The sequence below is a fragment of the Astatotilapia calliptera genome, chromosome 19 (assembly GCF_900246225.1).
Source record: "Astatotilapia calliptera chromosome 19, fAstCal1.2, whole genome shotgun sequence".
Classification (NCBI taxonomy): Eukaryota; Metazoa; Chordata; class Actinopteri; order Cichliformes; family Cichlidae; genus Astatotilapia; species Astatotilapia calliptera.
In genome coordinates, this window is record NC_039320.1 from 6,428,947 (window position 1) to 6,455,999 (window position 27,053).

Sequence of the window (27,053 nt, forward strand, 5' to 3'; positions counted from 1 at the left end):
CCATTTAGCAGAAGTCAGCCTGTTTAAGACTCTGATATCTATTCTGTATGACTTAAAGCAGTTATGACATGGTCTGATTTTCTCACCCAATAAAGGAATATTTCATATATCAGTCTATTCTTCATACCAAAACATGAAGTTAATCACAGCTTCAGACAAATTTAGTAATTTTATGAACTGAACATTGAAGACATTGAGATATGAGCTGTTGACAGGTCGGTCTTTATAATGAAGATCCGGTGTTCCCACTCTCCAGCGCTCTGTGTGAAAGCAGCTGCTAAAATGTGAAAATGATTAAAAAATGCTGTTTGGTGACCCGCTGTGGGTCCGCGGACCTGCTGTTAGATGGTGACGAGTCCGTAGGCGGGTGGAGCTGTCTGGGGTTGTTCGTGGCTCTGCAGCCGCTCACACAGAAAAATGGATAAATACTGTATTTGATTTAAATGCAGGTTTACCAACATCATAGTAGCACAAACAGAGCGTGCAGTTTCCTGCTGCTCTGCAGTCGTCGTCTTCTGCTCCCTTTAGAGGTCCTCCATTTCCTCCTATCCCAGCATCCTCCTCTGTCACTCCGGCCCTCTGCACATCCTCCTGTCTATTGTTTAGTTGGCTTAGTTTGTATATCCTTATTATTTCTTTTTGCAAAAACTGGCTTGTATAGTTTATAAGAGCACCTTTTCTCTGTTAATTCTGTCAATATGTATATAGAGCTGCAGAACACACAGCAGGGAGCTGAAATAAATTGATCTTTAACCTGGATTTTGTCAGGTAACTGTGACGGTCAGGCGGGAGCTGTTTGATGAGCTGACATGGTGTGACCAGCTATACTCTGCTGCCCTTTAACGTCTTATCTTTTTAATCCATACGTACTTTAAACTGTCCTCTCATTCACCTCAGATACCCCTTCTGACCTGCCGAGAGTATGAGTGAGTCCAGCATTGTGTAACGTTGAGCTTCCAGAGAGCTCAGCTCACAAGCAAAGATCACAGCAGCGTGATGGCACATTAAAGCAGGAGCCCAGCTCAGGTCTGACAATAAATTCAAATAATAATAATAATTGTCCAGTGCTGAAACAGTAAAACCTGCAGTTCCTCTCATGTCCAGCAGAGGCAGCAGTGAGTCAGTCTCGTGTTAAACCTCATGTTTACAGCCAGAAACTCCAGTCATGGCGGCCATGTCCATCTTTTATTTACAGTTAAACAGGGGCAGTCAGTGAGTGTGGTTTTTTAAATGGGACACCTGTGTCTGTCACACCTGGGTTTTATCACCAATGGGGGGCGGGGTCACAGCTTGTACATATATTAGAATTAAGATGAATAAAAGAAAAAATAAACGCCGTGCTGATGTCACCACTCTGACCTCTGTGGTTTTACCTGCTGCGTCTCATCATCACTGTAAATTATTGATTGAATTCTTGGGGGGGGGCAGTGCTGATCACAGACTACACTTTAATTCTGAGGGATGAAACGACCAGACAGAGTTGAACTTTGACCTCTGAGCGGGACAGAAGGAGGGTCTTCATAAACGCTGAGCAGAGGTGCTGCTGTGTCAGTGTGGAGGAGGCCTGCAGCCCATCATGGGTCACAGGAAGCTGTGTCTGCTGCTGCTGCTCGGCTGCTGCGCGCGGGCTCGTAAGTACCGACCCGTCCTCGTGCACGCACACGAGGACGCTCTGTTAGTCTCACTCAAGCCGTTTTTCTACATGGATGAAAAAGTTGTTCTCTCACTGATCTCTGGGATCTTTCATTGTTTTCTTTCCTACTTTAAACTCGGTGCTTCCAGCGGTGTAGTCGTGCTCGCGTCCATCTGTCAGTTTGACTCCAGCCGGAGACACGGGTCCCCTTTGGGGCGCGTCAGCTTTTCATGCTGTTCATATTATAAAAGTGTGAATATGAGCCATCAGATCTGAGACAGGAAACACTTGTCTCTCTGATGTGTGCCAAACGCAACAAAATCACTTTTTACACAAACAAATCTAAATTTCAAATGTTTGTATTCGAGTGTATAATGTTTATTTCTAATGGAACGCTTCAGTCGTCGGTGTGATCTTGGCTCTTTTTTAAGGTTTTATTATAATTGCGTCCTTCTGGCCTCTAGAAGCCGCTCTCATTACTCCAATATTAAAATACTGTTAAGTATGTTGATCGTGTTTTCTTCCAGAGGACGGGCAGGACGTGGACCAACAAACTGCAGCGTGTCAGTGTAAGTCATCCTCACTCTTAAACATGCAAACTCATTTTTATTCATTTTTATTAAGGTTGAGCTGAAAATATTACGTATTTAAAGAACTGTGGACTTTCTCCTCGCTGGAGAAGGTCGAGTGTGTGCACTGTGTGCAAACACACACATCGACCTGCTAACAGATCAATGGCGCACTGATAAACACACGGCCTGTTTTCTGGAGATAGCGGCTCGTGGACTCCTGTCCTGTTTGTGAATGAGAGCTGCTGCTCACTCTCACCTACGACGGGGTCAAAGGTCAGCTGCTGAGTCATGGTGTGGAAAGCCAATCCTGAGATGCAGCAAGAGGACAACCATCGAAGCCTTTTCACATAAAGGAGCAAAGCCCTGACCATGTGACCCTCTCCTCCCCCCACAGCAGCATCCAGATTCAAGGCCTTCAGGAAGTACGTGTATCGGTACAGCACAGAGAGCCGGAACAGCGTGACCGGCGCCGCCGACCTGAGAGACGGCCATGCGCTCACCTGTCAGGTAAACAGCTGTTTATGCGTCCCGTTTTTCACCTGATGACACGATGTTCCTCTCTGACCGTGGCTCTGCTATCGCCGCTCGTCAGGTGGAGGTCGAAGTCCCCCACCTGTGCAAGTTCATCATGCACACCAGGGGCTGCACCCTCAGGCCGGCCCCCAGCTCGGACGCCTTCCAGGCCGCCATGGAAAGGTGAGTGCAAAAACACAGACTGTATATTAAAATGGCATGCTGCTGCCATGTCGGTTTTTGGTGCAGCGAGCACATTTTCGAGTGAGGCTGGTTTATGACCCCGACAGGCTCCGACACTCTGCTCCCCTCAGAAAACATTCGATGTGTTACGTTTTAAAGATCGAGCCTTTGTGTCCACAGCAGCGGCGTGTTCAGGAGCAGCACCTTCACCGGCTGAACACGCCCCCCTCTGATCAGGTTTCACTGTCTTTGTTCATCCAGGAACCCTCTGAAGTTCACCCTGCAGGGTGTCTCCAACATTCAGCTTTACCCCGACGCCGACGAGGCGATCGGCATCCTCAACATCAAGAGAGGGATCGTTTCTGCTCTCATGGTGCCAGACACGGAGGACCAGCAGGGCGGCCGCACGGTGAGCGTCCTCTGAAACACTCCAAACCATAATCAGTGTTGTCACAGGAAATAGTTTATTTCAGGAAAAACAAAAAGATTTCTTTTATCAGGATTTTTTTTCTGTCAGTAAAGAAATTCAAACTTACCAAGAGTGGAAAACATGAAGGTTTTGAGTTTTAAGCCCACTTCCTGCTTCAACTATGTGTTCGTATCCACAAGATTAGCAAAGGTCACAGCAGGGTAACGCCTCTTCACTGCATTCAGACGTGACGAAGACGACCTGCTGATGTTCGGCCTGAGCTTCAGCATTGGGAAGAAAAGTGATTTCACTGACTGTGGCGAGGTTGTTGGTCTGAGTGTTGCTGCGGTTTTCCCACCAACCATCTCTGAGCTTACAGAGGAAATATCGGTGAGCAGCAGGGAGGAAGTCCTTGTTGATGTCACAGGAGAACGAGCAGGAAGCTGACGGGAAGGAAACAGGAACTCAAATAAGCTCGTGAGAAGACCATCTCTGTGCCTTGAAGCAGATGGACTCCAGCAGCAGAAGACCACACTAGGAAACAAAGGCAACGACTGACACAGACTCATGAAACAGGACAACAGCAGATGGGAAACGGTTTCCTGATTTCTGCTGCAAATGCATGAAAGCCTGTATCGGTGCTCAGGCTGTGGTGTGATGGTGTGATGGTGTTGGCCGTTGGGCCCCTGACCACGCTCACTGTGCCCATCCCTGTTGTAATGTTTGCATGCCTCAAACATTAATGATGACACCTTCAGTATTTCTCAGTTCCATTCTTTAATTCTCAGGCTTGCGGCGGCAACACAGTCTGCAGCGCTAACTTGTTCATCTCCCGTTTTCTGTTGTCTCCTTTTTTTTTATCTCCTCCTTCGGCCTTACATTCGACCTTTCAAAATAAAAGTTCTGTAAACATCACACCTGTGTGACCTCAGGACCTGTCTACTATCCTTTTTTCTGCTGTTTTCTCCTTTTTCAGAGCACCGTGCACGGTCAGTGCGTCACTCTGGTGAACTCGAGCAGTGATGTTGCTACAGGTGTGACGCTGGTCAGAGATCTGTCCCAGTGTGACCAGTTCTACAGCAGAGAGCTGACCAACAGCCCGCTGGCCCTGCTGCAGAGACTGGTGGGAACTCAGAAGCAGTTTGTTCTTTTCTTTACCCTCAGTTTGATTTCCTGATTACTGCAGAAACAAATGCACGAAGCACTCAGACAGCTCCACACACCTTAACGATGTAACATCACCTGTAATTATTCTACTTAATGTTGTCCTGTCTGTGAGCTCGCTGAGGCTGACCGCAGACCTCGTGACAGTAATGTCACAGTAATACAGCCTCCGTGTCACAATAGTCACGAAAAAGGAGTTTAAATGGTGCAAACATGTTTTCTGAAGTCAGGTTTGTGTTTCCAGCACAGCCCGATATCCAAGCTGATCACAAGCACTCAAAGCTGCAGCTACCAGTTTGATCGGAGGGAAAGGCACATCACCACAGCCTCGTGCACAGAAAACCACAGCTACCTGCCGCTCTCCCACACGTGAGTCACCGCCTGACTGCATGTTTGTGTGCGTGCACAGGGCGCCGTTACGCCTCAGCTTTAATCTGCTCTGCAGGGACAGCATGGTGTCGTCAGAGCTGACGCAGGAGCTGCGCTTCCAGAGCAACAGGAGGACCAGCAACAGAGACTTCAGTGAGTGAGCTTTCCAGTCAGCTGTGGAGTTTCACACCTGGGGATTATTGTGTCCCCAGGTGATTCGTGTCACCTGTTTAAATTGACTTAAGGCTTAAAGTTTGCATTACTGGGGCGTGGCCTCTTTGACTGACAGGTGGATGGTGACACAGGTGGCTATAGCTGTCTGCTAGCTTCACCTGAACTGGACCTCTGGACCGTGTTTGTGCTGTTGGATCCTTTTTTGAGGACTTTTAATGACATTATGTGACCAATAATAAGGCTGCTGGGAGGTCACTGACTAACAGATCATCCAAGAAGTCTGACATTGAGTTTTAGTGAAGTTTGAGGATTTAATTTGGACAACAAAATATTGTCAGTTCTGAATTCTGAAGATTTGAAACGTGGGTGAGGTCATGTGACCACATCCATCCGTACACGTCGGTGCAACAGGCAGCTGCACCCCTACATGGCCAGCAGGAAAATAATTTAAGTCTCTTCATTAAAGTTTTATAAACCACTGCTGACGTCCATTTTTAAATGAGACTCACCTCTTACTGGGAAATGAATAAGTGACATCACATGTGTCTGTGTGCAGGTGTGGAGCGCGACCAGGTGAGGCCCCTTCACTTTGAAGATCCTGAAGATAAATCTCCAGTGCAGACAGGAGACGATGTTCTGACCACCTTACGGGAGCTGGTGACGTTAGCGGGCTCAGACCAGGGTCAAAAAAGGGCGGGGCTTTTCCATAAGCTGGTGTCCGGCCTGCGCGCCCTGAGGAACGAGACCCTGAGCCGGGCGGTCCCTGAGATGCGAGCGACATCAGGCTGGCTCACCTGGCAGGCCCTGTTCCAGTGCGGGACCTCAGAGTGCACCAGCGCCATCCTGCAGATTATCCGGACCATCGACGGCGTTTCCCTGGAGACAGACGCTCTGGTCTACGCCTTGAGTCTGCGGGCTGACCCTGATGCTGCACGTGTGCGAGACATGCTCAGCATGGCTCAGTATAAACAGAGCAAGCCCATCATGTACGCTCTGGCCAACACAGTGAAGAAGTAAGTAAAGCTATGATGCAGTGCTTCAGGTGACCACTAGAGGGAGACCCATGGTCCCCATGTCTCAGTGTCACACGTGAGGAAGTATCGGTCATGGAGGTGGAACCGTCGTCAGCCATAAACGGCCGACAGGGCGTGCTCGTCACCATACTGGGCAGACAGCGTGGTGTTGCTTAGCACACCCGTGATCATAACAGTTTCCATCTCAGTCATGCCTGCAGCATCACGCATCATCTGACCTGAGCAGCTGACCACACTCTTTTTCATCCACAGGATCCATAAAAACGCGGTAACGCCGGAGGTCACGGATGTGCTCACAGACGTGTCAAAGTTCATGGAGGTGCTCTTAAACGACTGCTCAGTCCCACACTACGACTCTGACCTTCCTCCTGACCCCGCAGAGATGTCCTTCCTTGTCCTGAGGGTACGTGAAGCGTGTCATGTAGTTTTAGATCCATGGACGTATTCTTCTGCTGAAAGCTGTCTCGGGGCTTCAGTCCTCCGCATAAATGTTGATTTCTAATCTGCAGGTCGTTGGGGTCATGGGTCAGGCCATGCAAGCCGTCAGCCCCAGCCTGATCTCGTCCATTTTACGATGTGCAAAGAAAGCAGAAGTCCCACTATCATATCAAAAGGCAGCCATACAGGCCTTTAGACGGATGGACGTCAGTGATGAGGTAAAGTCTCTCTCTTACATGGACACATCTCTCACACAGACTGATCTGGGAATGATTGAAACAGTCCAAAAATGACATGTCAGACTCATCTGCTCATTTTGAATCTGAGAATGTTTGAGAACCATCATCATGAACGTAGCTCATCACTGCATCCACACAGGAAGCTCAGACTGAACCAGAAGCACCTCCACCTCCTCTGAGCTTATTTAAGGTGGACTGGCGCCGAGTAGAAGCTGTGGTAATTCCTCTGGGTTGAGGAGGAGAGGAATCACCACAGCTTCTCAGCTTACAGGTTAAAGCAGCATCTCTGCTAGTATGGCAGGGGGCACATGAGTACAGTCATGACCGCTGAAACATCTGGAGCCACAAACACAAGAACACACCAGTCCAGCTCCTCAGTTCAAACACCTGGACAGCAGGTACCCACAGACATACTCCTGAACATTTCAAACGTGAGGCTGGCATCAAATTCAAAATGAACAGATACTGACTCTGAAAATGTTCAGTATACACGTGATTGTATTCATGTGTCACTCCCCGTGTGGTTGGTTACAGGTCAGAGATGTGTTCGTGGAGGTGTACCGGGACGATCACAGCCCCGTAGAAAAGCGTGTAGCAGCTTTCCTGATTCTGATGAAGAGCCCGGACCGAGCGACCATCAGAGACATCGTCAGCAGTTTGGAGAACACGAGGGACGAGCAGCTCAGGAGCTTCGTGGTGTCTTACCTGAACAACATCAGAAACTCAGACGAACCACAAATACAGCAGTGAGTGAACGACCAGGGATGTCCTGCAGGGGGCGACTCCTCTGAAATCTGATTGTATAGAGGTCTGTGAGAAAATGAGGCGGATGGTCATCTCTGAACTCAGTGAACTCTTTCAGTGGGCTCGGCCTCTAGTTTCAGGTCTGACTCAAGAAAACATGAAGTTCATTTTGGAAACGATTTAGGGCAGGGCTACTTTGTTACTAGCACCTGAGCGTCTGCTGTCTGGGTTTTATGTCAGGTTGGTTCGATTGAAACATCCAGAATGTTCACTCGAGGTTTTTAAACATCAAGACTTCAAAGTGTGTTTGACTCTGAGGGCAAAGACGTGACGTGGATGATGATGGTTACAGGGCAATGATAGAAACCCTGCGGCCTGTTCGACACTGCGGTGGTTACATCCTCCTGTTATAAACAATCTCAGATTGGAAGAGTATTACCTGCACGTTGAACGCATCCTCCTATGTTATTCGTGTTTCCAGCACATTCACACATTTATGTTATTATGTGATGACATTAAATGGACTAAGCACCAACACTACAGACAGAGAAAGTCAGAAACTCGCTGAGCAGCCACATCTTTAGCTGGTTGAAATCAAAGTAAAGTAAAAAATAAACTGAAGTTTTCTGAATAACAGTACTGCAGCAGACTTTAAAAATAAGAAATAAACAGAAGCTGAGGCTGACATGTGTAATGAGCAAAGATGGTATCGGTCCAAATATCAGAGTGCAAAGTGGAGAAAGGACAGGAACCATCCATCCAGGCTTCCCTGCTCTGTACCTCGTTAAAGCCCTCGTTAGGCTTTCACAGCTGAGGGACTTAAGTTAAAGCAGAGAAAGAAGCTTTGTTTGAAAATACAATCATATTGATTGTACATGCACTTCTTCACCTCACCACTAGATGTCTCATGTACAGTCTGTATCTGTGATTACTCTGGGCTGATAGATAGCCACCGTAGCAAGAGGAGGGCACCGGCCGGGGATCTGTACACGACTGATCATGACTGAAAAAACAAAAGTGCTGCTGATTCTGCATTATATTAATAAACACTATTAAATATCATTTATTGTCCTTTCCAAAGACTCAGGGAGTACACTGAGTCGGCCCTGAATGGCCAGCCGTCACCCACAGGCGCCATCTTTGATGGCATGTCCCGCAACTACAAGCTGGACTCCTCCTTGGGATCAATCCAGAGCAACATCATCTTTGATGGAAGCGACACCTTACCCAAGGAGATGATGCTGGAGACCACGCTGAAGGTGTTTGACTACAGCTACGACATCTTCGAGGTATTGAATGACATGAATCTGCAGTACAAAAATCAGTTTTCTGTCGAGGTCCAAACATTTAAAATCTCCTTTTTAAGGTCGGCGTTGAAGGAACGGGATTCGAACCAACGATCGATGCTCTTTTTGGGGAGAGAGGTTTGCTCCCTGAATCCATTTCCAGACTGATGTACTTGGCGCAGGACAAAGCCCCAATGCTCAAAGCCATTTTGGACAGAATAGCACCCCAACGAGACAGAAGGAAGAGACAGGTGAGAGGTTCTCCACGTACACGGAGCTACCACATGAGCAAATGCTATGTCACATCCTGAAACACAGACTGTCCTGTGCTCTCAGATCCCAGAAGACTTTCTGAAAGACATGGCAGACAGAATCCAGAAACTTGTGAATGATGTGAGCTCCTCTCCAGCGCCTGAAGCCGCCGCCTACCTCCGACTTTTGGGGAATGAGATTGGATATCTGAAGACCGGCGAGATGAGGAAAATGTTTGAGACTCTGTTCATGTACTACCACGTCTTCATCAGGGTACTACCTGCCCAGGTGGGATATTCTGTCTCCTGACCGTTTGGTGTGTTGATCGTGGCAGGAAGTGGCACACAGCTCCAGTGTGCAACGGTGCCTCGATGCAGCCAGCATGGCGACATTAGAACGAAACAGTTCATAACATCAGGAGAGGATCACAGATGATTTAGTTCATTAGTTTTGTTTCACTTTTTAATTTTATTTGCTGCTTAGGTTTAGGATCTAAAAATTACTCTGGAGCAACTTTTGTGGTGCTTTTAGAGGATCCAGATGTGATAGTGGACTCTCCCATCATGTTTGTTTTCTCCTGTTTTCTTTCCAAAAGGTGTTCTCTGAGCTCATATCCAGGACTGACAATGAAGTCTTTGCCCACTACATCTTCATGGAGAATGCCTTTGCTCTACCCACCGCATCTGGCTTCCCTCTCAAGTTCTCACTAGCTGGTGTGTTTGCACCAGGTGTCAGAGGAGGCCTGACACCCTCGGCAGCGGTATGTTGCTGCTCTTCATCACATTACAAGTCATGAATCCCAGACAGGCCAAAAAACAAAAAACAAATACAACTTGCAACCTGTAGGATATAGAGCTGCTGCATCGGATGCAAAACACTGGTATAGAAACATTATTCCAAAGGTACTGTATATGGACAACAAGATATAATATATAATACATCTTTAAATACAAGATTTACAATATTTACTTGTTTAATTTTTTTTCTGGATATGTTCCTGATCATAACTTTCTGAATTGTCAGACAGTTTTATTTGCTATTGTCCAAGTTTAATAATGTTCTTTGGTCTGTTCCTTTCATATTTGTAGTTATCGGTGCCTGTTTAGCTCGCTGCTTGGGTTTTAACTCTCCATGTTATTCCCATGCATGAAGGAAGCTCCGGAGTTAAGGTTGTGAAAAAGCTAGAAGAGAAATTACATTTTTCTTCAGGGTCCCCAGGCTTGGTTCCTTTTATGAAGTATAAAGTTAAAACAGTACTATTACGGAAGCTGGGGCCCAAAATAATACCAGAAAATAACTTTCTCATAAAAATATGGTTATTTTCAGTAATGACACTACAGTTTGTTGCCCTAATTTTACATGGGATTTTGCCTTTAGTGCTTTTAAACATTAAATTAGGAACATTTTAATGTGATTAAACAATTACCTATAAACAAGGTCAATGAATGTGGCAATAGGAATAATAATACTTAAATATACAGTTAGTTTAGATAATAATGGATTGCGTGCCCTGGGACAGAGGCGAGGCTGCCATATTGCACCATCGGCCCCTCTGACCATCACCAGTAGGCAACGGGTGAAGTGTCTTGCCCAAGGACACAACACAACCGAGAGTGTCCGAGCCGGGGCTCGAACCGGCAACCTTCCGATTACAAGGCGAACTGCCAACTCTTGAGCCACGATCGCTCTAAATAGCAATAATAATAATAATTATTTGATGTAAAAAAAGTTTATAAGAATCATTTTATATATTTTTCCACAGCATTAAATTTGAATTTAACAGTTCAATCAGGTGAAAAAATTGTAATATAAAAGTATTTTACAGTTTTGTACTGTTCTTCTAGAATATCATTACATTTACATAAATAGACTGATTTCACATTTCAAATGTAGATTAACGTAAAATCACTGTAAATGTAATAAAACACAATTTTCTTGTTTTTTTTTTAATGTATTTGTCTGTTTAGATTGTTAAAATTCATTCACAAATGCATCATAATTTCACAAATATTTGTCCGTTATTTGAAAGATTGAACTGTTAAATTCAAATGTAATGCTATGGAAAAATAAATAAATAAATATATAAAATTATTCTTATAAACTAAAAAGGAAAAAAGAAAGAAAGCAGAAACAAGTCATGAATCCCTGTGTTACAGCTGCTCTGTGTCTCTGCAGACTGAGCTGTCCTTCATGCCTTCGGTTGGACTGGAGTTCATCACCCAGATGGGCGTGCACATTCCAGACTACGTGGACGCCGGGATTCAGACGCACACCAACATGTACCATGAAAGTTCCCTTAATGCTAAAGCTACAGTTAACCGAAGGCAGGTCAAGCTGTCCATCCCTGCTCCTCAGTCGAACACTCAGCTTTTCAGCGTGAGGTCAGTGACCCACAGTCTTTCTCTGTTTGAGTTGTGTTGTTATCACTCACCTCATTCCACGTTCTTTCTGAAATGCAGCACCAAGGTGCTGTCTCTGTCATCTGGTCAAACAACGATGGGGCCATGCAAGGTGGGAGACCGGGCCGACTCAGTCGATTGCCAGCCTCTGCTCAGTGGTCTGAAGCTCTGCACAGCAGTGCGTTACTCCAATCCTACCTCTGTGGATCAGGCACCATGTTCCCCTCTAACCGGAGAAACCAGGTAAGAAGGTTGATCAGCTCATCTGAGTTAATCCTTTGTGATTTGACTTTGACATCTATTGCTGCTTTTTACCACACAGCTAACAAATCCTGGATTAATGACAGTTTGTTCTTTCAGGTTTGCAGTTGAAATCCAGCCAACAGGAACAGTTTCAGAGTACACCGCCACCATCGCAGATGAAACGGTCAGAGAGGGCAAACGAGGGCGCCATAAGGTGGAAACGCTGAAATTAATCCTGAAGGCAGAAGGTAACGCTATTAAATATGATGTCTGGACGTGTTTGTGTGCAAGCTCAGTTCATAAGACTGAGAAGGTTAAACCATCATGCTCTCCCAGCTCTCCCAGCATCATGAACAAATATGAGTCGTTCTCACAAAACAGAGGGTGCTGTGTTTACTTTGGCTCATATCTGTCTTCATCATATTTTATATCTGGGCAGGGACAGCTCAGTAGGAGTGGTCGCCCATGATCGGAAGGTCAGGGGTTCAAATCCACTGAACGGCTACCGTGAGGTACCCTTCTCCCTGTACACTGCTCGCCGGGCGCTGCATTGGTGGCTGCCCACTGCTTCACACAGTGAATGGGTTAAATGCAGAGAGGATTTCCCTACGGGGATCAATAAAGTACACATTATATAAATCCTTGTTTTCTTTAAACTGTTGTCAGGGATTTTGGAGTGTCTTTGGGGTGTAATGGTCCCTTCAGTGAAAGAATTCATAAAAATGAAGCACATTTTTGCTGACGCGTGTATTCTTTTCCTGTGCGTACTGGATAAAAGTCCACCTGTTGCTCCCTGCAGCTAACAGCCGGCTAATTGCTTTAATTCTTATCTTAACAGGCGACGATTCATCGGAGGCCTCGGCAGCTCTGAAATACAATCGCTTAAAAAACACCGTCTCTGCTGAGGTCGTCATTCCTGACTATGACGTGGAAGCAGGAGTCAAACTGGTTTTCACTGAGAGCGGTGCTGAGAGGAAGATGAGGGGCATCACCATCGATATCACCAACAAGAACATCCCACAGCTGACGCTTGTTGGACGTGCCAGGTACAGAGTTCATTAAACAAGTCTTGGGTCCTTTATGAGGTTTCGGTTGTGCTGAGTGGATGGGAAGCCGACAGTACACGTCTTTGTTTTAAATGCAGGCTTAGCATGATGAATGATGGCATGCTGCAACTCCAGATGGTCGTTCCTTCTCTGAAAGCCGATGCATCTCTCACTGCAAACCTAAAGAAGGATGAAGATGTGGTCATGGACCTGGAGACCATCATGCACCTCTCTGAGATATCATACCAGCAAAAAGCTTCCCTAAAATACGGTAACTGTGCCTCCTCTCATCAATACAGGGGACAGCTGCATGGATTCAGTCATTTGAGGGTTTTCTGGATTTTCTCTGCAGATAATGACAAGTTTGAGGTGGAACTGAAATCTGACCTGAATTCAGAGACGCAGAAAATGATCCCTAATGTGGAGGCTCATCGCAGGCAGCTTCAACAGCTCGTTGATGAGATCCTGGACCAGAGGGTGGCGAAGACAGACATGAAACTGCGTCACATCATCACAAAAGGAATCGAGGTGTCATAAAACATCGTGTTCAGAGTGTTACGCAGCTTTTACAGGCAGTTTTACAGCTTTACAGTGAGATCTAACAGGTCTTTGTTTCACTTTGAAGGCGGGTAACATATGGCTGGACAAACTGACGGCGCACATCCCCACTCTGGCAAAACTGCGAAGTAAGAGAAGCCTCTCTGATCTCGCTCTGCCAGAAAAACTGTTCCTGCAGTCGTAAGTGTTTAAAAAATCAGCCTCCAGATATGAATAGGCTCCACCTGTTCTGCAGCGCTTCAGTGTTCACCTTTCATTTTACCTCAACAGCGACACTTTGTTCCGGTACCAGTTCAACAAGGACAAGATGGCCATCTCACTTCCTCTTCCACTTGGAGGCAAAAAGTCCGAAGAGCTGAACGTACCAAACTCCCTGTCAGTGCCCCTCATAGATTTACCACAGATAGGTCTGTACATCCCACCCAGGGCCTATCAGCTCCCACGGTTCACCATACCACCGTCTCTGGATTTGTCTCTCCCCCTTCTCGGTCTGGCTGCAGCATCCACAAAGATCAGCAGCAACTTCTACAGCTGGGAAGGCTCGATCTCTGGGGGCAACAACACCGCCGATGTCCCCAGCTACACTGCACAGTTCAGGGCCACGGCCCAGTCACCTTTCAGCCTGTTGTCATACAAGCTTGAAGGTAAAAAGTTATTCTTCTGTCAAGTCACTTAAGACTCTATGAAATCTGACAGGATAAGATTGAGGCTGGCTAACAATGAGCTCTGCGCTCATGAAGTATTTAAATCAGCACGTGTGGTAGGCTCATGCACCTGTCAGCCAGCGCGTCATATTACTGTTAAGTTGGTCTTTGTTAAGATCAATTTGAGTCAGACTCTATGTTGGTTTTAAGGCAAAGAGAGATCGGACCAGTGGGGTCCTCTGAAAACTTCCATGTACTGTGATATTTCTGCAGATTCATTTCCTGTTACTGGTTCAGCCATGGTCAGGAACAGTACTGATTAGAGATGGCACGATACCACTTTTTTATGTCCGATACCGATACCGATATCATAAATTTGGATATCTGCCGATACCGATATGAATCCGATATAGTGTGTTTTAATCAACAAAACTGTTTTTTAAATATCTTGCTGCATTTTGTATAAGTTCATACTCAAGTTTAAAACAACAACTACACTAAAGCTATTCTGTTATACCTGTATGCAAAAAAAAAAAGTTTCATAGTTCAGCAATACTGATCAATCTAATAAACTTAAACCTACACCATCCTCCCTATTCTGGTATTTTAAAGAGTACTTAGCGTAAATATTAAGCAACCTAACTAATAGGGTTCCAACTCCCAGCAACAACAAAAATAAATAAATAAAAAATAGGGAACCACCCCTCACGCTCCACCTCATGATGCCTAATTGACGTAATCAACCAACAACAATTTGATGCAGTGTGAAAAAAAATGCACAGAAATCAATTATTTTTCAAGAAATATTAAATAGATTCAACATCTTTCTTCAACAAAATTGCAGACTGCACAGATGGTACCTTCCCAAAGGAAAAAGTACTATAGCTTACTAGGGTATATATTAGACTTAATAGTCACTATATACAGTAATTGACTTCTATTCATTTTACATCAAATTAAAACTTTGGGTGTCAGATAATTATTTATTAAAAGCTAGACATTTTAAATGAGAATAAGAAAGAAAAGTATGTCTTTGTGCCCCCTTTTCCCTGTTCATGCCCTATCGGCCCCCCTGGCTAAACTTTGCTAGATCCGCCCCTGCACAGTTACCAGCGTCAGCTACGTAGAAAAAGATCCTCGAGTAGAAAGTAATATTAAATAAATTCTAACAACAGCTTATCAAGCTTAAACGTGCTGCTGTTGTTCAGCCGTTGGTTTCCTCTTTCTGGTGCAAAGTGGGCCAAAAACAAACAAGACAGAGGGACTCGCGACAGAAAAGCCGATCAGCTGATCATTAAGCAGTTTCATGATTGAAGTAGCAGCAAGAAGAGGCAGTCGCTCCATATATCGCTTGTTAAGCTTAACGCAGGAATGCTTTACATTCAGAGATGGACTTACACACTTGCTTTACTTCTCTCGGGGATAACTTTGTCGGAGATTAAATGCCGGGTTGCTAGCGAAGCTCCAAATGCTATCCAGACCACCGACAGGTCCCGCATGCCACAGCCGCTCTATCACGTGATGCATACTGCTCCGACGTGCTAACGTTCTGAGGTGAGTTACGGCGTGTTGCAAGTTTTGTGAGGTGCTTTCGTGATATTTAATGGATCGGATTACATTTTTTATTTTTCTCCGATATCCGATCCAGTAATTTAGGTCAGTATCGGACCGATACCGATACGTAATATCGGATCGGTCCATCTCTAGTACTGATTAGTGCACATTTGGGTTGTGGTCCAAAACAAACTGCAAGTGCAGCAACAGTAAGATCAACACCTCTCAATCAGTGCCTGGAAAGCCCTGATGGTGCAGTGAGAAGAGTCTTCACTTACCAACATTTTGTCTTACAGCAGGTAAAACGTCATGCTTCCATGTTTGCATACTAATATAGTATCATTTGTGTCTGTTTTAAGGCACCGGGATGATGTCGGGAAGAGGCGATGATAATCTCAAGTATCTTCTGAATAGCTCCTTCAGCCATAGCCTCATCGACACAAGCGTCAGCGTCTTAGAAACATTAAGGGTGACGGACAAACTCAAGGCAAGAGCCAATTACAAGATGGAAGCTTCTAGTGCTTTAGGCTTGCAAGCCACCCTCTACTACTCTGCTCATGCGACTTCCTCCCTAAATTCAGACGAAGTCTCAGGAGATGGCACCGTCAACGGACTCCTCAAAATTGGCTCATTCCACACCAACGCTTCCTACCTTCACAGCTACAACCTACGCCCACTAGATCGAGAAGGACGAGGAGAATCCACTCTGAAGTTTGACTCACCAGTCCTACAAGTTCACAACACAGTCCGTGGAGTCTGCAAAAACTCAGAGTTATACATCATGTCCCAAACGAGCGCTCAGAGGGACATGCTCCAGCATGTGGCAGAACTCAGATATAAGGATACGCAGCTGACCCTGAAGTGCAGCGTCTTGGCCAAAGCCATGGGGGAATCACTAAGTAACCAAGTTGAGTTTGGAGTGTCCAACCAAATGGCCCTTCTCACAATTGAATCCCAGGCATATGACGACAAAAACAGGGTATACTCCCTGATATCAGGATCTCTGGATTCAAATGGGCTTCAGGTAAACTCTGAGGGTTCCCTCACCTTAGAAACAGGGCGTGTCTGGCATAAGGCTTCTGTAACAGCTGGAAAAAATGGTCTGACAGCAAGTGGCACAAACAGCATACAGTGCAGTCCTGTGACAGTGGAGAACATTTTCAACTGTGCGATAGACAACAGTGGAGCATCCCTGTCCTCCTCTACCAAAGCGATGGGTGACGAGAGCAGAGGGGAGCTGAAAATTGAGGGTGAAGTCACAGCTGCTAAAGCCTCTCTTTACGGTGACCTGAAGGGATATGCGTACGACGCAACGACATTAAGCAGCGTGAAAATGATGCTGGACAGAAGAGCTCTGAGTTTTACCGGAAACACAAAGGGAACACTCAGACAGATGAAAACAGAAAACAGCCACAAACTCACCCTCACCCTGTGGACCCTCAGCCTCCGCTCCGAGTCAAACAACTTCATCTGTGACGATATTTACTACAAGCAAGACACCAAGCTCGATGTGAAGCCATTTTTTACGCGATTCAATATGAGAAATGACCTCCGGTTTTATGACGTCGCTTTGAGCCACGAGGGTCACGTAAGGCTCGAGCCTGTTAAGGTGGATCTCCGTGGAAGCATGACTGCAGCTCACAGAGAGCAACACAGCGTCAAACATACCTATGAACTCACCTATGACTCACCTGTGGCTGGCACCATGAAATACAGCACATCTGGAAACGTGATGGACGCCCAGCTCACTCACAGCTGTGAACTGGAATTTGCTGGACTGTCTTTAACATCAGACTGTGAGGCGCAGGTAGACTCTGCACCTGTGCGGTTTAACAGCAGCGTTCGCACCATGGCGCTGCCTTTTCGCCTCACTGTGGATGCTGGTTTCAACGCGGCGGGAGAAATTATTCTACATGGGCAGCACACCGGAGACACGTACAGCCAGCTGCTGCTGAAAGCTGAGCCCCTAGCTCTTTCATTTGCACATAAAAGCGGCATATCAACAGCTCATAAGCTTCCAAGTGGGGAATCCTCTGCTGGTGTAAAGAACATATTTGAAGGTTTCCTGACTCCAAGCGATCAATTATTATCTTGGGAAGTAAAGTCTAAACTGAACGACCGTGCTTACAACCAGGCGACCAGTATTTCCAACAATCCAGAGAAAGCTGAATTGGAGTTTTCAGCAATAATGTTAGAAGATTTACAAGAAAATGCAAAATTCAACATGTCTGGTTTCCTGCAGTATGATAAGAACAGTGACTGTCATATCATCGAGATTCCACTCATCGAGAGCTTTCCTGCAGCTTTTCAGCAGCTCAAAAACACACTGGTTCAAACCTTAGAGTCACTGCAGCAGGTCATCCGTGATGTAGATATCGACGGGCTCATCAGCAACTTTAGAGAAAAGCTAGAACGCCTGCCGACACAAGTGAGTAACTTCATGCAAGAGCTAGAGTTGGAGAAAAAAGTAAATCAAGTGAAAGTGAAACTTGATGATTGGATCGGTGCCTCCCCTGTCACGATGAATGACTTGGAGCTTGCTGTGAAGAATCTGAGGAAGAATTTAGAAACCACAGTAACGGACATCATCACCAAAATTCAAAAGCTCGTTTTTTCCGTTGAAGAGTACATCAAGGGTGGACGTCTTGAAGCCCAGATAACAAATGTTCTTTCTGATGTCGGAAATCACACGTGGGCCTTCGATGACCAATATAAAATTAAGCGGTCATTTCTCAGAGTTCTTGATATCATCGAAGACATTATGAAACAGATCGATTTCCAGAAACTCCGGATAACCGGTGCTGTGTTTCTCCAGGAGCTAGACTCCAAATATGAAATCTTGGAGACGATTAAAACCAAACTATCAGAACTGAAACGAGTCATTGAGGATTTTAACATCAAGTCGATTTTTGAGGATCTGAAGGAGTATCTCCTTTCAGTTGACTGGGCTGCGCATGTTGAGCAGTTATCTTATAATATCCCCCCTTCAGAGATAGCAAAAGTCATGGAGTCGGTCCATGATGTTATCGTCAACTGGATTGATGAATATGAAATCCCCAACAAAATCAATGAAGTGTATTTCTACATCAGGGATCTTGTTTTAAAATACGACCTCGATGATATATTCAAACAGCTGATGGATCAGGTGGTGATTCTGGTCGAGCAGTTTAAAATTGAAAAGACTGTGCAGTCACTGGTAGAAGCTTTGAAGTCTATCAAATTTGAATATTTTTATGATAAAATAATGCAATTTCTGTCCAGTGTGACAAATCAGCTCAGAGCGATCGACTTTAAGAAGAGCATCGATGACCTTAATGAATATATTTCTTCGACTCTTAAATCAATGAGGACATTTCGGTACGGTGCCTTCGTTGATGACGCTAATAAGAAGATTGCTGAACTAACAAACTACATCAACGAGCAGATTAAAATATATGAGCTGGTGAAAAAAATTGAGGCTGTTAGGGACTTTTTCAGAGAGATCCAAACTTCCATTTTTACGTATTTGGATGAACTAAAAAACACAAAAGTGGCTGATGCTCTAAAAAGACTGAAAAATGTGATCGATACTACATTTTACAACGACATCAAACTGAAGGTGCAGGATATCCTTGAGGATGCAAGGGAGAGAATTGTTGACATGGACATCAGAGGCGAACTGTATTTATTCCTCGAAAGAGTGAGCGATTCCTACAGAAATATTGTTGAATTAATGTCTGCAAACTTTAACCAAGTGATGGATCAGATTGTAAAAACAGCAAAGGACAATGAGTTCATTGACCAGACGAAGCAGGCTGTAGATGAATTTCTGAGCTTACTGAAAAGAGGTAAGATTGAAGTTCCTACTTTTACAGTACCTCTCACTGATCTTGTTATTCGAGGATTTACAGTTGACATGAAGAATCTGCAGGACATTAGCATCCCAGCTCAAATTTCACTCCCTCCGTTCACCATCCTCAACTTGTACACCATCCCTGGCTTCACGATAGATGTCGATGAGATCAAAGCTAGGATCATTGCTCTGATAGATGAAATCAGAGACTTTGAGATCCAAACACCTGACCCAGAGGAAATCTTTGGTGATCTGAAAGTTCTCTACCTGTCTGAACTACCCGATCTCACCTTCACAGGAATAACTCTATCGGAAATAACATTTCCAGCAATCAACATTCCCAAGTTGCAGTGGAGAGGCTTTGATGTCTTACCACTCCCAGTTCCAGAGATAACTTATCCCAGGATTCCCAGTGACATTTGTGTCCCACGTTTTGGAAAACTCCATGGAGAATTTAGGGTGTACTCGGAAGACCTGACTCTCATTACAACAGGAAAAATTGAAAACTCAACATCCACACCAAAAAACCCACAGTTTACAGCCATCGTTGCGTCTCATGCCAAGTCGCGCTTCAAGGCGCTGGAGTACACGTTTGAAGTCACGGCTCAGCTGGAGGCTCCCAGAATGAAGAAGCTGCAGTTCACAGAAACACTGAAGGCTGCACACATGGCCTTTGCCATTGACCACGAAGGATCCCTGATACTCACCGGCACCGCTGCTGAGGCTTCTGCCAAGACTGTCGCCAGAGCTGCAACCCAAATGTACACAGCAGAGTTGGTCAGTAAAATGGACCTTACTTTAAAGAGTGGAGTCCATGCAGCCGTAGCCACAGCCTATAACCACAGCTTGAATATCCCGTCACATGAAATTTCAAGTCAGGCATCAGTGAGACAGAACATAGCAGCCTCTGCAGAATCTGGCAGAGTCACTGTGACTGGAGAGACTACAGGAAATGGAAAGTGGTCGGTTTATGACTACGCTGATGAAGGTACTCACAAAAGCAACATGGAGTTTGATGTAAATTTCAGCACTGCAAAGTTAACATTTGTTGGAGAAACTGACTGTGAGGCCTTAAAAGCCAAGCACACGCTAAGAGCTGAATCAGTGCTCTTAAATCGGATTAGTATTGATGCAAAATGTGAAACTGAAACTCCATCTGTGAAGAAGAGTGTTTTGGTTTTGGATGGAGTGGCTGATATCGGGGACCTGAAGGTTGCGCTCGCAGCCTATCACGATGTTGAATTCAATGGAAAACTGACTGGATCCATGTCCAACTCGCTGGAGTTCACAATCCATCCATTTGAGGTGGCCTTCGATGTTAAGAATAAAGTAAACTCGAAGGTTTTCTTTCCCCTGAGACTGACTGGAAAGGTAGCTCTGCAGCATGACTGTGGTGTTGCATTAAACTCTGTGAAACAGCACGCGTCCTGCTTTGCTTTGGCAAGGTTCAATCAGTACAAGTACAGTCACAACATCACCGCAGAAAACAATGATATGGACATCTTCTTCCACTCTTCCGCAAACGGAGAGGCTAACCTGGAATTTTTGACGATTCCGCTCTCTATCCCAGAGATGAGCATACCTTATTTCCATATTAAAACCCCTGAAGTCAGAGAATTTCCGCTGTGGGAAAATGCTGGATTCCAAACTTTGCTCACCACACCTCAGCAATCATTTGACATGAACTTGAAGCTTCACTATTACAAGAACCCTGACACCCACAGCTTTGAACTGTACCTTAAACCGATCTACGGTGCAATCAGCGACAAAGCCACCGTCCTCCAGGCTCAGTTTGAAGAGTTTTGGGACAAAGTGGTTGCATTTTTAAAAGATTCATACAACCAAGCAAGGCCACAGTACATCAAACACAGAACTGACACATCTAGCCTGCCACCTAGCATCTTCAGAGTCCCCGGATATAAAATACCAATCCTGGATATACAGGTTTCACCTTTCAGTGCCGAGATGCCGGCCTTTAGCTATTTCATTCCCAAAGAGGTCAGGACCCCAAGCTTTAAAGTCCCAGCTCTGGGGTTCTCTGTGCCGTCCTATACTCTTGTGCTGCCATTATTAACGTTTGCTGTCATTCATGTTCCAGAAACGTTAAGTGAAGTAACCTTGCCCACTTTTAGACTGCCACCCATGCAGAACAACATAGCGATCCCAGCTATGGGTAACATGACATTTGATTTCTCCTTCAAATCCGCTGTGATTTCGTTCATTGCCAGCGCAGGCCTTTACAATCAGTCTGACATTGTTGCTCGTTTTGGCACCTCTTCAACGTCAGCGTTTGACATTTTGAACATAAAAATCGACGGCACCGCCAGCTTGACGAGGACGAGAGGAATAAAAGTGGCCTCAGCTGTTTCCCTGGAGCACGACAACATCAATGCAAACCACGAATGTGCTGTCAACCTCAACAAAAGGGGCATGGAAGCTTCTTTAACCAACACTGCAAAGGTCAAGCTACCCTTCCTCAACCTGGAGCTGAATCAAGAGCTCATCGGAAACACCAAAACAAAGCCAAATCTCACATCCAAGAAAAAGTTAAAGTACATTTTTAGCATTCCTCTGATTGAGGCTGCAGGAAACTGTGACATGAACTGGGAACTGGAAGCGCTTCCTTCTTATGTGTCTCTGGAGACCTGCACCCAGGGGAAGACAGACATTATGATGGTGAACGGCTGTATCTTTTCTGGAGATCTGGAGAATAAAGCCAGTTTCTACTTCACTGCCAACAGCCTGCGTTCAACTGTCAAGACTGTCTTAAACTCAAACCTCGACAAACAGGAGAAACAAAAACGAAACTCCAACAACATCTTCCTGTTTGACTTGAATAAGGAGTTAGCTCTGGCAGTTTCCTTGCAGCGAATTTTTGCAACGGCTGAATGCACGAGCACCAACAATGTCGATTTGGCCTTTTTCACAACAAATGGAAAACATGTCACTAAAGGAGAACTGGACTTTATTCCTTTAACGACCTTCAAGACCAAACTGAATATCGAAGCGAGCCAGCCGAGCAGTTTGGGTGATGCTCGACTCATTCAGAGCATTAACCTGGCCGTCAGCTCAGAGAAGCAGTCTCTCACCTGGAGAGTTAAGGAACAGCTTGCGTCTTTCGTCCATGCTCATCTTTTACTGCTGTCCAATGATGAATCAGCAGTGCACTTGAATTTGGCTGGATCAGTAGAAGGTCCCCTCGCTTTTTTGAAGACAGTTAAGATTCCTATTTATCAGAATACCCTCTGGGATGTGCTCAGGTTTGATCAGGTCACCAGTATGAATAAATTACAATTCCTCAATGTCTCCACTAGTATTGTGTACACAAAGAGCATGGATGGCCATGAATATGCAATACCGTTTACCCTTTTGGAAAATGGTGTCAGTTTTAGCGTCCCTCAGATCAGCATTGCAGTGCCTTCATGGCTCAAAGGAATTCCAAGCTCCATAAGGAACATAGACGAGTGTCTGGAAAACCCAGACGTCCCGGATCATCTCACACTTCCCCCTGTGATCTCACTTCCTGCCTTTAATGTACCATTCACGACACTGCATGTGGAGCCCTTCACACTCGATCCTAAGAACCTCAGCGTCCCGAGGGTGATCAGCACCGAGGCCTTTGAAATCATGCTGCCTGGCCTGCCAGTACTGTCAGTGCCTGGTTATGACATTAACACAGAGTACCTGCAGGGAAAAACATCATTCCTTTCATTTAAGATACCACAATATGAAATCACAGTCTTACCTTTTACTCTACCAAAATCAGTGACCATCGGGGGGCAAACCATCAGCCTAAATTACATCACACGCCAGATTTCCAACTTTGACCTTCCAGCCATCACCATTCCAGAGCAAAGAATCGAAATCCCTGCAACGACCCTCCATCTGCCTTCAAGTGTGTTTATCCCATCTTTTGGTGCTCTCAGCGTCTCTGTGAAGGTTTCATCTCCCATTTATAGTGTGTCGACAACTGCCAGTGTCGAGAAAAAGGACTCTGACCTATTAACTTCACTGAAATCCAGATGTGTTTCTACCATGAACTTCTTGGAATACGACCTCTCTGGTAAGACTAAAACATACGCCACTTTACCTGATACCACACATTTGTAAGCATTGCTGCATGTAAGGCAATATAAAACCTAATCTTGCCCATGTTTCCCCAGCTGATGCAACCATCGTATATGATAATGGGGCAATGAGTCTAACTGGGAAGGGAAAATTGATTCACACTGATGGAAATGTCAACTGGCAACATGTTTTGGCACAAAATGTCCGGTAAGTTAAACAAACGCTGCATTCTAGAGTTGACTGGAAACACTGGTTTAACTTTAAATAAGTTTCCCCATTTCTGTACACTGGTAAACATTTCATGCACACCACTAAAGTGCATCAGAAGCTGTGATGAACTGTCTCAGATCCCATCCGATAAACATTCAAAGTCTGGAATTAAACCCTCAATCGCTCGTTTTCTTTCAGAATGAAGCGCCGAGTCTCAGCAGCTGAGTCACTGTGAGTTTATTTCATGCAGATGCTGATGTTTCACATCTCTCCATAGTTCTCTGTCAGGTGTTTATCACATATGATCTGGAGCATATCTGTACTAACGGTGTGTCTGTTTTAAAGGGAGCCTCGTCACACACTTAGCGTTGACATCAGCAGTCGAACGTTCACAGATGTGAGCTTCCGCTTTGCTTCCCGCAAAGATGGCATCACTGCATCCGTGTCTTCGCCATCATCTGGTTTCCTTGGAGTGCATTTACAGAGGAGGTCTCCATCACAGTTGTATGGGAAGCTGTTCAGTCGATACCTGGTATTACATCTTAGACTCTTTTATTTCATATTATTGTTACTGTGAGTGCAGCTTTCCAGACTGTTTGATGCTCTGTTTAAAGTCATACTCTTCTCAACGTCTTCCCTCACTCTCAGTCGTCTCCAGAGAGGGATACCGATGTCTTCGCTGTAAAAGTCTCACTGAGAAACTCGCAAAAATTCTTTGTGCAGACTTCGTGGAATCGGGACTTCCTTTGGGATGTGATGGAAGGCACCAAGCACAGAGTTCCTGCAATGACAGACGCTGTGTTCAAGTGCATTAACAAGTATCACACCTCCCACTTTGGCTTTGACATCAACCGTGGCAGCAAGAAGCTGAAAAACACACTTTCTTATGCCATAGAGCGAGCCTACGATCAGGTTCCTGTGTCTTGTACCACACCGCAGGATTGGATCCAAAACTTTGCTGATGGAGCGCGAGATAACTACCGGAAGGCCTCTGACGTCTTGATGTCCATGACTGTGCAGGATGCTATAGACAGGCTGTTTGAGACTGTGAAGCGTGTCATGAAACAGTGTGAAAACAACATGAATGTGCTGCTAGATGCAGCCTTGCAGTTTTTGAATGACACACGGTTCATGGTGCCGGGATCGGAGAGGAAGCTCTCTCTTATGGAAGCGGTCCAGGAAGCCCGTAGTGCCATTCAAAGAATCAACGGCCTCGTGGAGAACATCTCTACAGACATCAGGAAAATCAGGTTCACCGTACCTGGAAGTGATGCTTTTGTTAGCGGAGATGAGATCATGGATAAGGTGGGGAATATTCTGGACCAGCTGAGAGAGGGTGTGATCAGCTTGATCAACGTGCTCCACCTGACAGCTGCTGGATGTTTACGCGTCGTTGCTGAAAAAGCTGAGAGTTTCCTCGCCTACCTGCAAGATCAAAACTCTGAAATTTCCTCTAAAGTTAATGCCATTTATGCAGATGTTCTGCAGTTTTCAGAACAGCACGGCGAGGAGGCGCAGAGGTGCACGACTGAGTACAGAGACCTCATCAAACTCAAGACCCAGAAAGCCTTAAATGCTCTGAGCATGGAACGAGTAAATGATGGGACCAGCAGGATCATCAGTATTTTGCAGGTGCGCTTCTATGAGGGACTTGAAGCCAGTGTGGCTCTAATGACCAGGGTCTCCCAGAGCACAGCACCCTACGTTAGAGTCAGCGATGAGAAGATGGACATTGAGATACCTTTACCCTTCCTCTGGAGGTCTTTCAGCGAATGGCCGACGCCGCTTAGGCAGTGAATCACAACTTTGAAGATAAAGTGGTTTCATAATGGATGAAAAAATTGAAAAACCCCTTTTTTGACAATAAAAACTGTTTTAAAGTGATATTCATGAATGATAAAAATAAATTACGTTTCTTCTGTGAGATTCACTGAATGTGGTTCAGCCTGCACGTTGCTGTTTGTTGGTGTTCAGCTAAACAGATGCTGAACTCCAGTTTGTGTTTGTCTCATTGTGTCCTCCTGAAGCTCCTGGACTCATTTACACAAATAACATCAGAAATCTATAAGAATAAGAAGCATCAAAGCTTTCTGTGGTTCTTAGTCGTTTCCTCCTTTGTTGTTTGGCTTCTTCCTGTTAAACTTTGAAGATCAGTTTTCTCATGTTGGTTTACTTCCTGTTCTTAGGTTGTCTGCTCTGGCCTCCTTTGTTCCATCTGTGTCTCATCCCCAGTCAGCCTCCGAGTCCAAAAAGCTGTAAAATGTAAACAAACAGAAGGAAATGCAAATCTAATAAACTTCTATTTTACCTGCAGAAGAACAGAGAAAACATAAACTGAGAAAACGTACCATTTTAGGTACAATAAGAAAATTCTGCAACATCCGGTCTTCTTTTAACAACAGTCTGTAATGTCTGTGATCGGCACACTGGGGTGGTGGTCCCTCTTTTCAGGAAGGGGGGACCAGAGGGTGTGGTGCAACATCCTCAGCCTCCACGGGGAAGCTCTACACCAGGGAGCTAGACAGGAGAATCTGCCAAACATGTGCTTCCTGGACTTGAAGAAGGTATTCAACCATGTCTGACCTGGCATCCTTTAGGGGTGCTTTGGCAGTACGGGCTGGACGATATAGCCTCAAAATGATATCACCATATTTCTGACCTGAGCAGCAGATGTTTCTGTAACCATTAAAGCTGCTGGTCTGAGTGACATCAGCAGCGCTCCCGTTATTTTCCTCCAGTCTGGATGTTTGAAGTCTGGAAGTTTGTGAAGAGAAACTCTTTAGGTCCAGTGTGGAGTGAGGAGCAGGGAAAGAGATGCTGCTGGCTTTAAAACTATTCTATTCTATTCTATTCTATTCTATTCTATTCTATTCTATTCTATTCTATTCTATTCTATTCTATTCAGCATAAGCATTTTTCCATGCATGACAAAAAGCTCAAAGCGAAGCACCACATTTATGATCTTTTATGTCTTTCTTTTGTTTAGTTGAGTTTGAGGTTTTCAGTCCAGATAAAGAAAAAAATATGAACACACAATAACACAGGTTCAGATTTGTATTATTAGTTTTTATGAAATAAGGAGAATAGTTTGTGTCCGTCCTGTTTTGTGCTTTGGCTGCTGTGACAGAGGAACTGTTCAGTCTTATTTTAAAAGGTCTGCTCCAAAACACCGACCTCTCCATGACCTCCTGTGGTGATGATGGTGACGATGATGATGGTGCACTGTTATTGTAGATGATAATAACTCCTCTCAGAGGAGAGGAGTTATTATCTTTCTTTATTAATGTGTCGTGAGTCGGTGTAAAAGGATCCAGATGTGTAATTTTCTTCACACAGGAGGTCCATACCTAAGTCACCATGTTTGAGCCTCACGGCGTCGTTAGCATAAAAACAATGTGAAAGTTATAGGAGGAAATGACAAGTTTTACCACATCATCATCATCATGAGTCACTGCGAGGGGAAACCACACATCTGCATGAAGTAAAACA

General features: G+C 45.1%; 1 protein-coding gene across 2 annotated transcripts; it reads left to right on the plus strand.

Moving 5' to 3' along the window:
- Positions 1-1,520: 1,520 nt before the first annotated feature.
- apoba (apolipoprotein Ba) lies at positions 1,521-25,880 on the plus strand. Of its 2 annotated transcripts, none has more exons than XM_026151169.1 (29): positions 1,521-1,631; positions 2,161-2,202; positions 2,600-2,712; positions 2,798-2,901; positions 3,163-3,310; positions 4,287-4,433; positions 4,719-4,843; positions 4,920-4,996; positions 5,574-6,030; positions 6,304-6,454; positions 6,561-6,707; positions 7,263-7,474; positions 8,554-8,761; positions 8,839-9,009; positions 9,095-9,298; positions 9,606-9,770; positions 11,186-11,391; positions 11,470-11,652; positions 11,770-11,900; positions 12,491-12,698; positions 12,797-12,969; positions 13,051-13,226; positions 13,324-13,436; positions 13,527-13,900; positions 15,814-23,349; positions 23,450-23,561; positions 23,763-23,795; positions 23,910-24,096; positions 24,213-25,880. In XM_026151169.1, the coding sequence occupies exons 1-29, from the start codon at positions 1,577-1,579 to the stop codon at positions 25,359-25,361; spliced, it is 13,107 nt and encodes a 4,368-aa protein (XP_026006954.1). In that variant the 5' UTR covers positions 1,521-1,576; the 3' UTR covers positions 25,362-25,880. The 2 variants fall into 2 exon arrangements, with proteins under 2 accessions (XP_026006954.1, XP_026006955.1); XM_026151170.1 differs by having other exon boundaries at positions 2,603-2,712.
- The last annotated feature ends 1,173 nt before the right edge of the window (positions 25,881-27,053 follow it).

Coding starts and splice junctions, on each gene's coding strand:
- apoba (XM_026151169.1), top strand. CDS start 1,577: ATGGGTCACAGGAAGCTGTGTCTGCTGCTGCTGCTCGGCTGCTGCGCG. Junction 3,311..4,286: donor ACCAGCAGGGCGGCCGCACG/GTGAGCGTCCTC, acceptor CTCCTTTTTCAG/AGCACCGTGCACGGTCAGTG. Junction 23,562..23,762: donor GTTTTGGCACAAAATGTCCG/GTAAGTTAAACA, acceptor GTTTTCTTTCAG/AATGAAGCGCCGAGTCTCAG.